We start from the raw sequence: 13,061 nt of genomic DNA, 5'->3' as shown, positions 1-13,061 counted from the left end.
CGGTCGGCGGCCGCTGAGGGGAAACGGAGGGAGCGGGGAAGGGGGGGGGAAGAAATGGCGGGCGGGAGCTGCCCGCCCTCTCTCCTCGCCTCTCCGCCGCCACAGCGCGCCGGTGCGGTCGGTGGTAGCGGTAACGGAGGGAGCGGGCAAGGACCGGCACCTGCCCCGGAGGGGACGGGGGGAGCTGAACTGCCTTCTGCGCTACACCGGCCTCGGCCGGAGGGCCCGGGGCTGCTCAGACCGTGGGGGGCTTCTGTTTCAATCGGAGCGAGGACATCATCGCCTTTTGGGTTCCACGGGGCGGCACCGAAATCGTCGCTTTTCGGAGGAGAGGGGGCACGGTTTTTCTTTAGAGGTACGCAGGTAATTCCTGGGGAGAATCCGGCCCCGGGCCTCTCCAACTGACCGGGTGGTAGAGGCAAAAACGCGCCAACTTCTTGCTCAAAATCCTGGATCTTTATTAATAAAATACGTCCTGGGTTTATCTTCGGTAATGCCAAAGTTTTATCAGTGCGGTTTCCCTTTCATACACAGAAATACAGGGCCTTGGGTTTCCAAAGGGGAAGGATATGGCCACCAGAAAAATACCTGAAGAATCACCTTCCAGGGATATGAGCTCTGTGTCAAAACAATAAATCTGATCACCGTCTTTGTTTCTTCTTAGCTTAATTTGCACTCTAAAGCTTCCTATCGGGTACTATGGCAAGCCTCCACCATGTATAAATGCTACGCAGTCAAATAATCCAAAAAACGCACAACGTACCAGTCCATACCTTATGCAAAGTCTTCCATACTAATTAGAACTAAAAACCCGTATCAGTTCTTTACGTAGCCTCAGCTGTAGACTGTGCAACCAGCAAACATGCTAGTAGAAATTCAAATCAATCTCAAGACTGGTCTTGCTCATTTCAGCAGGTGATCCGTACTTCAGAAGTTGCATGTTTTTAGTCCTGTAAGAAAGTGGCTTAAAAGGTTACACTCAAAAACTTGATTTATTTAAAAAAATAGTAAGGACAACGAATGCAATTTAATTCTATAGGAATGTGGTAAATAAGTTGTGTATACACACAAACACAATGAGGTAAGCTTTGGAAGTTACTTTAAACCTGATAAAGACCTGCCAGTAAGTCAAAACTCATAGAGCACAGTGAGCAAGAAAATCAGCAGCTAACACCAGCACCAACAGTGGGAGATAGTCACTCTGTCAAGAGCTGTGTAACACGCTTTTGGACTGTTATTGCTGGTATAGAGCAGAATAACTCATTTGAAGTACACTGTCTTTTAAAACACCTTTTGCTTCATTTTACTGACAGTCAAACTGATTTAGCAACATCACCATTCACCAGCGTTTTCCTTTAAAATGTTATATTCTGGCAATACACGAGCTAAAAGCTGTGTGGGCTAACACATCCTAGTTCTATGGTGTTTTACCACATCGTCCGCATCAAAGCTTTAGTTCATACATCTGTAGGATCTGTAAAAGAAGATCCCCAGATTCCACCAGAGCGGAAGCAACTCTGCTCCTGTGCCAGGCAGTGCCACACAAACAGACCAATGTGCTGTAAAAATCTCACTTCATCTACAAAGCTCAGGGACCTCCTCAGAAGGGGAAAGTAGAACCATATCACCTATTTACATTAAGGTCTGTGAAAAATAAGCTGATCAGAGCAGCTTAATAAATACTTTTTTGGTTCATGTTTTTTCATATTTGTTTACTTACCACATTAATCGCCACCAATTTGCTCTTTACAGATTCAGTAGTTGATAAATAAAGCAGATTTTTAGTCAAGATTATAAATTACAACCAACAAATTCAACAGTTCATTCTTATGTACTTCTAGTCCATATAAATTCCCACTTTACCAATAAGTGGGAAATCCTGTCCCTATTTCAGCATCTCAGGTTATTCCTGATGTTCGTGCTCCTGTCCTGGGATCAGCCACCGAATGCTCTCCGTGCGAACGGTAGCATACATGACAAAGCTAGCCAGGAAGAGCAAAGAAAACAGAAGCAGCCAGTCTATGCCTTTTGTCAGAACGCTAGGCAGGGGGCCTTCCCAGTCTTCCTCGGTCACAGCCACATCACTTTTAGCTTCGATACCTAAAAAAGCAAGCACTTGATCAACACCAGTAATAATAATTAAGTACAGAGAAGTTGGTTCTATTTGGAGCTTTGTTTTTCTTCTCCGACTAAGGCGCATCTACAGTTACGACTTAAAATTTTGGCGAGATGGTCCTTGTATGTTAACGTATATCTAGCAAACAGTTTACTTACATAAAAACATATGATCTTTATGTGTATTTTCATAATAGAAGGCTTGTTCCGTCCTCCATAGCACAGCCTTGTGTAAGTTTGGGGGGGCAGGATTGTGGAGGGGTTTTTTGTTTGAGTTGAGTATTTCTGCCATATTAGCAAATGTAACAATTTCTGGCCTCTAACGAAGGCCCTTGTAGGCCTTTTTTGTTTTGTTTTTTGTTCTGTTTTGCTTTTCTTTACAGAAGCACAGAAGGACCAGAGAGCTGGCGGGCGCTGAGCTCACAACGTGGACAGCCAGATCATGGAAACTGGAATCCATTTGTCTCCTCCAGCGCAAGAACTGAAACCGTCTTATCCCCCAGCCGCTGTCAGCCTTACATGGCGCTGGCAATGATCCTAAGGTTCACCTGCCTTTACTCCCAAATTAAATATTTGGGCAGGAAGATGTGCTGAATCCTTCTAGCACCTCTCTAGTTAAAGCCCAGTGTTTCCCCCTACTCTGTGACAGCAGCCCAATGAGTTGAGTTTCTGCTTTCAGCATGCCCTGAAATCCAGCTCACTACAGCAACTGATGAGATAAATCTCTGCCAGGTCCTCTCAGGGTCTTCACAAAATTCATTTTAAAGAACAAACAGCAGGGAGAGGAAAGCCCAGTTTGGAGCTAAAAGCCAGCCTGTTTGTCCTACTGACATCAGGGCTGATTTACATACCTGTTTGATTAAAAATGAAGTCTTTCAGTGTTTCCAGCGTTCTGTCTGTGTGATTAAATCTAGCCATAGGTTTAGCACCTTGGAAAAGGAGGATATTTGGTACAGCCACAGTTCCAAATCTAGTTGATAAACTGGTGGACATAAAGCAAATACAAAGCATGAAGGAAAAGAAATCCACTGGAGGAAGAACCAAAGATAGTCACAACTCAGGAAGTGTCAGTTTTACTAAATTAAATTGTCACTTTACACGAAAAAAAAAATTTACTCCCATTTTTAAAACACAAAGCTTGCTAACGGAAAGAAACTGATGCTAGAGCAGAGGAAGCATAAGTTACCTGCTGTGCTGAGACGCATCCAGTGCCAGGAAGCGAAGAGTTGGAAATGCCCGAGGTAAAGAATTAAAATGAGGTGCCAGACTGGCAGAAAAGCGGCACCACGGCGTATAGAACAAGACTAATGTACAGTCACTGCTGTTTGCATTTAAGAACTCCATCAGGTCCTTAGAGAAAGCAGAAGAAAACCAAACATGGACAATTACATATTTAACAGAGTTAAATCCCACATAGGAACGCATCATTTGGCAATTGACTAGATACTTGACAATATTTATCAAGTAGCTGCGCATTTGTTTAACCTGTTTAAAGCAGATGGAGAATTGTATTTAATATTTTTTAAAGGTTGTTTTAAAAGTTTATTACTTAAAAAAAAATATATATACGTAACCATTACAAGAAACGAGCTAGAGACAGGCACTGGCAGTAAGCGTCAAAGTTTTCAGAGAGAGACACTAATCCATGCAGCATGACAGTTGGCAGGTCACTGCAGGCACACAGAAGATGAGAGATAGGGGCATGTGGACTGAGCCGTATTTCCGTTTTCTTCTGCTCAGAACAACACGAAAAACCGCCTTGCCCAGACATTTCCTCTTTCCGACAGCCCAGAGGATGTTACACGCAGAAATTTGCTACGTCAAACGCTTGACAGAAACACGCACAGGGTGCTGAAGGGGCATCATCCACCACCCTCAGCGTGTTCAGAATAACGCCAAGCAGTCGCCCGGGGGATGCACTTACCTGAGACACGTTCAGGATCTGCAGGGTGAAGCGGTCGATGCCGGTAGTGTTCCTCTCCTCGCAGTTCACTTTGGGAGCTTTGGTGCCGTCGGTGCTATTCGATTCCTCGGCGGGCGCGGGCAGCACCGTTTCCAGCACGGCCTGCTCCCGGCCCTGCCCGCCCGCCGGGCCGAGGCCGGCCGTCGGGCCGCTCCCCGCGCCGCACACATCACCTCCTGCCGCCGCATCGCAAGCTCCCTTGGCGACGGCGGACGTCTGGCCGTCCCTCGCCTCCCCCGGTACCACCGAGAGCACCACGGCCTGCTGCCCGGGGAGCCCGCTGCCCAGCATCGCGTCCGCCATCTCCGCAGTCCGGTACCGCACCGGCTCGCCACCGCCACCGCCCCCGGGGGAGCGGGGCTGCCCGCCTGCGCTCTGCTCCGTCACCGCCCCTGCGCCGGGAGGGAGATGTCAGCTCCGCGCTGCGGGCCGAGCCCCGGCCATCCCCGCGCAACCGCCCGCCACGGGGAGGCCCCGCGCACGCCTCCCGGCCCCTAGAACCCACCGCGGCTGCCGGAGCCGAAGCCCACCGGCCTCACCTGCAGGAAGGGCCCTACCGAGCCAGGCCAGCACCAGCAGCAGCAGCAGCCGCCGCCACCACCACATCCTCGGCCCCGGCCGCCACCGCAGCTCTGCGTCTCCCCGGACAACGGCCGCTTCCGCCGGAACTATGGGCTACTTCCGCTTCCGGCGCGCCGCTGCCGTGCGTGCGTAGCGCCGCCAAGGCGCCGCGCCGCCATCTTGTCTTGGCTGGGGCGGAGGCGGTAGCGGTGGGGGCGGCTGGGCTGGGGCAGCGGTTCTGCTCGGTGGCCGGCTCTGGGCGCTTGCTGTCGGGAGGGCGAGCTGCGCCCAGCGTGCGCTCTACCTCCTCCGACCGCTCGCCGTGGTTGTACTTGTGTGGCGGGAGGCCTCCGGGCGGGAGGGGGGGAGGGAAGCGCAGGCCGCAGCGGCAGGGACACGATGGCTAGAGCCGCGTTCGTCTGCCAGCTCCGAAGGATCTTCAGGTGAGGGGACAGAAGCCGGCTAGGGCTCAGAGAGCAGGGCAAGACAAACAGAATGAGGGAAATGAAAAGGAAACATCATGTTGACAAGCTGCCCCCCCCCGCCCCCAGCTGCTGCTGAAATTCAGTGGAATACATGCAAGAATTGTTTGAACTTGCAGAGTACCAGGCTATTTGGATTTTAATTATACATATATATTTTTTTAATAATAGAACAGGAGGCCCAGAGAGGTACAAGTGTGAACAGATGAATTTAACCTCTTGCTTACTGCCCTAGAAAGAAATTTTAGCATGTGTGTGAGAGGGGACCTTGCGCGCAGAGTATCAAAGCGCACACCCCAGTCTCGCCTTGAACTCTGTTTTGTGTTGGTCAGCTCAGCTGAGGAGAACACAATGACAGCACCGAAACAGAGTATGAAGTACAACAAAGGCCTGATACTGAGGTGTCTTTTTACTGATCTGTCTTTTTACTGAGCCATCTCGTGCCAGCTTGCTTTTAAGCAATCCTGAATTATAAATGTGCTTCACCTTTGCAGGGTAATTTTAATTGTTCAAAAGGAGGCATTTGTGGTTTTGGGGAAGGTCAGGAAGGAGGCAACATGATAGCAGGGAACCAAACTGCAGCATCTACAAGTTAGGAGTACAGAATTGCAATAAACTCTGTCAAACTTGCTCTTTGGAAATGCAAATAAGACCAGGTCCCAGTCCCTGCCAGTATTAAATACACAGTGGTTTGGTTTTAACCATGTTTCCTCGTCAGTTTGGCTGAACAGGGGGACTCAGCAGTGACGCACGTTCCTTCACGCCATTTTCGCAGCCCAGGGCCAAGTCCACCAGCAACTGTACGACACGGTGTAACAGGACACGCTGCAGGGGCTAAGTTTCAGTCTGCTAACACTGCTGGAGGTCAGCAGGCATTTCACTGTTGTTTTAAATTAGTTCAGGTCAAAAATTCTTGCAGCAAGGGAAATGTCATCCTGAGGACTTGACAGGATGTTATGATTGAAGGGTAATTAAGAGGGCACACAAACGCACCCTGTAATTCCTTCCCAAAGCGTGTTTCGTTATAACCCGGTATCGCAGCCCTAAGGGCCTGCTGTGACCAGAACTGCACAACAGCCACAGCTCCCTCCCAAAGGATTTGCCTACTTCTACCCACAATAGAGAAGCACAGATTCAGTTTGGGAAGTTTTCACATGAAAACTAAATTTTAACCTACAGCCAGGCTGGAGTAAGGGTAAAAGCCTGCAAACTAAAGGCGTATTTTTTTAAAGCTAAAAAGAAAAGATGAGCTCTTGTCCATCCGCGTATCGACCAAAGCCCCCAAGCTGAAAGGCAGGATAAGTATTCTGGTATTTCTTTTTAGGAGACAATATTCCTCCTCTCACAGGGTTAGTTCTTGCTTTCAGTTTAATAGTGAAGCTTCAGGACTGTTTGGGGCATTCTGAAAATGAACACAGTACTTCAAGTGCTGATACCCCCTTTTTTAGTGTGGTTTTTTAAACTGCCAGCACCACACAATGAGAGTTCGCTGAAACTGCATCTGTCAAGAAGTGAGAATTACGACCTAGGAGATTATGAACCATATACACACACTGAAAAAAAGCAAGGAAAACACTGTACATGTATATAAATGAATATGGGTGTCAGCTTTATTACAGAAATGGGATTTTTGTCTTCCGATTTTATTAGGGGACACTTCTCCAAATCTGTCCTTTCTTATAATGCACATTTTCTTGAATTTTTTTAATTCAAAGTCTATTTGCATAAGCATTCATATTGAGGACATAATAGCCTAAAGATAGAAAACATGAGGTTTGCACATAGAGGAAAAAGACTTAATTAGACCAGCTGATACAGACCAAGCAAGCAAGCTTGAAAGCAAAAGCACGTAAGGAATCCAAGCTGATGTGGACAAGTCAGGAAAAAGCTGCCCCATTCCCAATTGTCCTCATCTTTTGAGTTTGGACAAAACAGCATTTTCAACTTGAAAACAATTTTCCTTCTGGCCAAGGACTGCATGTGGTTCCCAGCTCTCGGCTCTGTGCCATCAGGGTCTAGCGTCTCCATTGCCACAGCCCTGGATGGTGTCAGATCTCGCACACAGGTGATGGATGATATTCCAAACCTTGAAAATAACAGATAGCTTTCTGGCAGCGTACCCCAATTCGAGACACCTCTGTGGATTTAATCCTAGCATAGTATCCTTCCTACCATAACACAAATCAAAAGGTTTGTGCAAAATTGTGGGTTTTATGGTGACTATAATAAGTAATCTATTAATGGAACACAAATGAACTCCCAAGAATTATAAACAGTCAGGCTTTATCATACCTAACTCACAACAAATGTACTATCCCAGTGCTTATGTATTACAGAGAAGGCACATTTCTTACAATGCCTGCCAGTTCTGTTGCAAAACTGTTTTCAGCGGCTTACATTTTTCTGATTTTTAATGCCAAATGTCTGTTTTCAGGAAAAAGTCTAGTAAAAAAAACCCCAACATTGTTTTGCATCTATTCAAAAATCTTGGACACATTAGAAAAGCTGTTTGCTACAGAATAATCTGAATTAGCAAAGAGGAGGATTTGCAAAATATGAGTCTTTTGCTGCACCCATGAATAAACACCAAAACTTGGTGGTCATTTGTGCATCATAGATTTCTGCAGCTGGCCTTCTCCCCTCCTCAGATTTCAGTCACACTGGGCAACGTGGCAAGAGAAGGAGCGAAAGAGGACACGGACTGGGACAAAGAGGCAGCGCCAGGACCTTCTCCAAGACCGAGGTCTCCACTCACATATAATCCCAACATCCTCACAGCTACAACGTTCTGTGTGTTCAATAGTGCAAAGATGAGGTAGAAGAAAACATGACAAGCATTGAAGTCAGGAGCACAGGCTGAGATCGCACAGGCAACTTAAACCTACACCTAAATTTGGGATGTGTGACTTTGTAATCTTTGTTTTCTCAATGTTGCTGCAGTTGACTATTTAAAAATACAACCACTTGAAGCAGTAAATACACATTTTAGTATTATGCATATCTCAAAGGCCTACTCTAAGTAAGTAATCAGACTTGCACTAATTGTGATATTTTTTCACTAATTAGAACAAGCTTCTGTGGTATGAAAACAACAACATGAAAGGCAGGAAGATTTATCTGCCTCAGATAATTTAAACAACACTTAAGAATTCCACAACATTTTTCAGCTTCAAAGTAGTTAAAAGTTGTTAACTAATGATTCCTTCCAGCAACCCTGCAAGATAAGCAGGTATTTTTGCTGCCTTTTTACCGATGGGAAAAAGGAGACATTGCCATCCCTAGGCCAAGCAGGGAACCTGGGCGAGAGCCAGCTCCAGAACGCGGTAGCTTTTGGGCTGCCAATTCTGTATGGTCAGGCCACACCTCTCTCTTAAATGTTAAACAATAAACACAGAGCCACAGGCAGAACCTGATAAAAATAGCATGCAATGCAAGGCAGCGAGTCAGTCCTGTCCTTTAGGCATTACAGCTTTAAATGATTAACTGTCAAGAACAGTCTTAATTTGTCTTGGTCCAAAAAACACACTCTGCTGAGCCGGCATATTTAACAGGTACGATATCACTAATTCACACGTACTATTTGTGCTACTTTAAGAGGTAACACCGCGGAGGTACAAAAGCATAAAAATGCCGGTCCAGCCCCTAAGCAAGCCTTGGTGTCTTACTATACACGTAGATGAAATTATTAAAAGATATAACCATCTTAAAGGCTCCTTCAAGATGTCCAGCTAGCATAGCTGACACCCCAACACTGCTAGTCTGTCAACATGAATAAATCATAAATTGGACCTGTCATCAGAAACAGCACCTGGCCTCGCACACCAGCTGTGTATCGAGGGAACAGACTGCGTTGCAACTTTTAGCATTCAGTTCCTTACATGGCAGAGAACACAGCACCCATGGAAGCAGTTCAGCAACTCCCAACAGAGCTGAAAAGCCTGTATTCTTGTACAATATAATTTATGACTTACTTAATATCTAACACTTGAGGTTTCATTACAACCAAGAAAATAATCCATTTCGCTCAAGGAATCACATCCAGGAACTGATTTTTAGACCAGGATGTAGCAGACTGTAGTCAAACTCTGTTCTGAACATATCCAGTCACCGTGAAGGCCAAATATTTAGAATTAGCAGGATGGCCAACCAAGGGGGGGGGAAAGCATCAGATGTCTTTTTCAGGTAAAAGCAACTTAAAAGTCTGCAAAATAACTACAACTGACATTTAAAAAGTTTCAACCCTAGATGTATTCAGGGCCTTCAAAAGTACATGGAAGAGAAAACGAGGGTGCTGGAGAGCAAGGGGAGGACGCAGACCAAGCACAGTCTAGATTACAGCTTCTGGTAGGTAGGACTACTCACCTTCCCCCAAAGTTATTGAAAAACTTCAGTAGTGAAAAGAAAAGAGAAAAAAAAAAAAAAAGAGGGGTTGGGTGGTATGCAGAGCACATGTTACCAACAAAGATAATTTGGAATATTGCTAGAATACAGGGATAAATACATCTTATTCATCACAGAATAATGAATAATGACCACCATTCCATGAAGAGTTTAGTTTATGGGTACTCTCAAATTGATTTCATGTGCAACAGAGGAGAAAAAAGTCAGCAGCTTACTATTTATACGTACAGAGCCATAACTCCTTTCCACCCCTCTTCTCATATTTGAGTGAAAGGGTAAGAACAATTAAGTTACTGTAGCAGCATTTTCAATTCATTAAAAAATAATCAACATTCCTCTATTTTCTGATACCTTGCAATTCATACAGGCTTTTTGCCTTAATTCAAATACATGGGACTTGCCTTAACAAGCAATACACATCTCACATTGAAATTCAGAAAGCAAAGTATACTGAAAGGGTGGGCTTATTTATTCAATTTAAAAATCACACAACACAGCAGCCTCCCAACTCTCACAAATCCTGTGTGCATTTTAAAGTCCACACAGGCATGAACACACTCGATCTACTGCAGTTGGATTCAATTACGCTTCAGGGAGGCAAGGGACAAACACAACAAGCCACTGGATTTTAAGTGAAATCTGTACAAGGTGTACCAACACATTTCAGTGCCAGTTCAAGTCACTTAACTATGACTGAGACGTCAGGAGAACAAACAGCACTTCTATTTACCAGAGAGAAGGGCTAAGGCTATTGGTCTAGTAATGCTGTCAACAGGCATCTTCAACCAGAGTTTAGAAGCTATTAAAAAAAGCCCAGAGAAAAAATTGTTAGGTTTTAAAGTATTAACTTTATTAATAAATATACATCCATATGATGATGTAAATACAGATCATGAACACTACTCCATTCCCATACACATAATTGCACACGAGTAGCTCAAGTTCATGGACATAGAAACATACACAGTATCTAATCAGGCTTTTTACAGCAGAGGACGGGGTGCTGATACTAGTTATTTAACAGATTACTGTTTCCCCCAAAGTAAACCTGTGGAAAAGCAAATGATGAAAGATTAAAGTATCAGAAAGTGGTTCAAATTTCAGAATACAGATTTTTTCTATTTGGAAAAAAAAAATCACAAGGAGAAAGGTCTAGTCTCTACTGAAGTCATAAATATATTTAAGCAGTGTTAAAATATATGCATTAAAATAGAGAAGAATAAACTTCTTTTGTGGTCAGAAATGAAGTCTGCAATTTGAAGTATTTATGATTGTTACCAACTGTTTTAACTGTCAACTCTAAGGATAGCATGAAACATTATTATACATATAACAAAGAACAGCAGAGTCACAGCTGATGAAACCATCGGACAAATGACTTCACATTGCTCTGCCTTTTAAAGCTCTTCAAAAATGGGGGAGGGAGTTAAATTCTCATCTGAATTACTCTGTGTATTGTAGTTCCAAGTAATTCTTTTCACAGACACATCACTTTTCACTGACAAGGCTTGGTTTTGTCCTGACTGAACTCTAAGATCTTTCAGACAAAATGAAAATATATTCATTCAGAACAGAGATCTTCAATGGCTCTTGATACATAGTTATTTTGATTAGTTTAAACTAAATCCAAGATATAAAGAACATTGCTTTAATGACAAAGCTAACTGCTGATTTTAAAAATACTATCTTTGATATCAAAGTCAGCCACTTCTGATGGTATCTGATTTTTTTCTGCCAAAATATGGTGCTAGCATCTTGAATATGTCCAGTGCAAGACTTTATAGTAGCAAAATTATTTGGTTTTAAAGTTTAAGTAAATTTAGTCAGAAACTGAATAGTAGTTACTATATGTATATTAAACAGTGAACTTGTATAGCATCATTAAGGAATAATAGCAAGCTAATATATTTCATTTGTGCATAAATAAGACGTTAGAAACTTGATAATTAAAAGAAATTATTAAAAAACAAACTTGACATGTAGATCTTCTGAACAGTGTTAACACACAACAGTGATCCTAGCTTATGAATAGCTGAATTATGATATATAATATAAAATAAGCAATTTACCTTACAAGTAACGTTTTCATACTATGGGGGGAAAAGGCCAGTTTTCCCATTGGTACTAATAAAGTTTAGGCATTAACATGCTGTTTCAGTGTTTCTCATGGAAAGAAAGGTGTTGGAAAAAAAAGCACAATGTATTCTGCAGATTATACATAGGAAAAGCAGAAATATTTGAAAATTCCACTTCTAGTTCACTTTGAATCTCTTAACTTCTTTTTTCTTCCCCTCACTGCATGGCACCAGTAAACTATAGTCAGAGAAAAAATAAACCAGAATTAGGAAATGCCCAGCAGTGCACTTCTGGTCTCCTTGCTAAATCTAGAGTGCCAGGCAGCCCATTACAGACTCTCTGAACACTTTTCTACTTTATGCTCATCATTTCACAATTGACAACGTTAATTGTTTTTTACTGGGATTATATTCCATCTGATATAATTAATAAACACTGTAATGAACAGAAATTGCTTAGATGATTTCATTATTTCATCAGCATACTTGAATACAAAATTCATTATACTAGCAGAACAGCAATACATCTGCATTATCTCCTGACACACAGTACAGCACCATTGAGTAGATGCACAAGTGAGAAACCGAACAGGAGCAAACAGGATAAACAGGAGGAGGTAAGAAGTGGAGTTTCTCCAAGGTACAGTGGTGACATGCAACACGTTCCTTGCCAGCGAGGTGTGACTCTCCTGCAGTTATTACATTCAGCTGAAGAGGACTGCTTTCCCAGCTGAGTTCAGGAAAGACTTAAAGCAGTCTTTTGTTGAAAAATCATCTGATTAAAAATTCCCAATACAATACAGATCCTGAGGGTGAATTAACTCATGTTAGCATTTTGCATGTGTCAGAAGTTACATCATTCTGAGAAAGACTGCTAAATTTCAGACTTGCGAGTTTGTTGAGGAACAGAATGTATAACTGGATTTCATAGCTTCAGCACGAAGAAACTATTTTTTAGTAGCAGTTTAGCTGCCATTAGTTCATCTATCGACTAAGGAGCCATCCAGTATAGTTGAGGTTCATTGTCTTAGTTGCCAGTGCATACACAGTTCCCCCAAAACAATTCAACACACCTATTGTAAAGTACAGCATAAAGTCCAGCTCAATATGTGTTAGGCATCACTGGAACACCTGAAGGCTTGCTGCTTTTTTCCTGATAAAAAAGGTATGAAACATGACATCTGTTTCTTAAGTTGTCATCACTGAAATCAAGAGTTCTCATCAAAATGACAGCAGGCCAGAATAGCATTTATGTTAACAAAAATTATCAGCATCATTACTCATTCAGCACAGGCTCAATTAACCCAAATTTTTATGCTCCCCCAAATCTGCAAACTCTGTATGTTCCCCCTCCCCAGATATTTGAAGCTACACATTTATCATAATGTCATATTATATGTGAAACAACTTAAACATAAACTTTCTTCTGGGGGGGGGGGGGGGGGGGGGGGATATTACTCGGGG

General features: G+C 43.4%; 2 protein-coding genes across 5 annotated transcripts in view; both read right to left on the bottom strand.

Annotated features, from left to right (window-relative positions):
* Window positions 1-1,398: 1,398 nt before the first annotated feature.
* TXNDC15 (thioredoxin domain containing 15) lies at window positions 1,399-4,684 on the bottom strand. The gene is made up of 5 exons (XM_010579195.1): window positions 4,618-4,684; window positions 4,040-4,470; window positions 3,302-3,465; window positions 2,967-3,097; window positions 1,399-2,100 (listed from the first exon to the last, which is right to left on the bottom strand). Exons 1-5 carry the CDS (start codon window positions 4,682-4,684, stop codon window positions 1,904-1,906), a joined length of 990 nt encoding a protein of 329 aa, XP_010577497.1. The 3' UTR covers window positions 1,399-1,903.
* Window positions 4,685-6,814: 2,130 nt separating this feature from the next.
* Window positions 6,815-13,061, bottom strand: part of LOC104838860 (chromosome unknown open reading frame, human C5orf24) — an 8,345-nt gene continuing 2,098 nt past the window's right edge. The window contains exons 2-4 of one of the 4 annotated variants that reach the window (XR_775116.1): window positions 12,671-12,750; window positions 10,253-10,321; window positions 6,816-7,207 (exon numbers count right to left, since the gene is read on the bottom strand). Coding sequence is in view for 3 of the 4 variants with exons in the window: in XM_010578862.1 (XP_010577164.1) it covers window positions 7,170-7,207; window positions 10,253-10,321 (107 nt within the window). In the remaining variant the exon portion in view is untranslated. Of the gene's footprint in view, window positions 7,208-10,252; window positions 10,322-10,350; window positions 12,751-13,061 lie in introns of those variants that run through there. The other 3 variants (XM_010578862.1, XM_010578864.1, XM_010578863.1) reach the window with 3 other exon arrangements.

Source organism: Haliaeetus leucocephalus, unplaced genomic scaffold (assembly GCF_000737465.1).
Source record: "Haliaeetus leucocephalus isolate CR32 unplaced genomic scaffold, Haliaeetus_leucocephalus-4.0 Scaffold656, whole genome shotgun sequence".
Lineage (NCBI taxonomy): Eukaryota > Metazoa > Chordata > Aves > Accipitriformes > Accipitridae > Haliaeetus > Haliaeetus leucocephalus.
Note: the sequence above shows the minus strand (reverse complement) of the source record. Positions and strands in the feature narration are given on the sequence as shown.

What these genes read in the sequence shown, in the direction of transcription:
- TXNDC15 (XM_010579195.1), bottom strand. Translation starts at nt 4,684, where the DNA reads ATGTGGTGGTGGCGGCGGCTGCTGCTGCTGCTGGTGCTGGCCTGGCTC. An exon ending in CGGTAGGGCCCTTCCTGCAG is followed by an intron (nt 4,471 to 4,617) that starts GTGAGGCCGGTG and finishes CTCCCGGCGCAG; the next exon opens with GGGCGGTGACGGAGCAGAGC. An exon ending in AGATCCTGAACGTGTCTCAG is followed by an intron (nt 3,466 to 4,039) that starts GTAAGTGCATCC and finishes GCTTTCTCTAAG; the next exon opens with GACCTGATGGAGTTCTTAAA.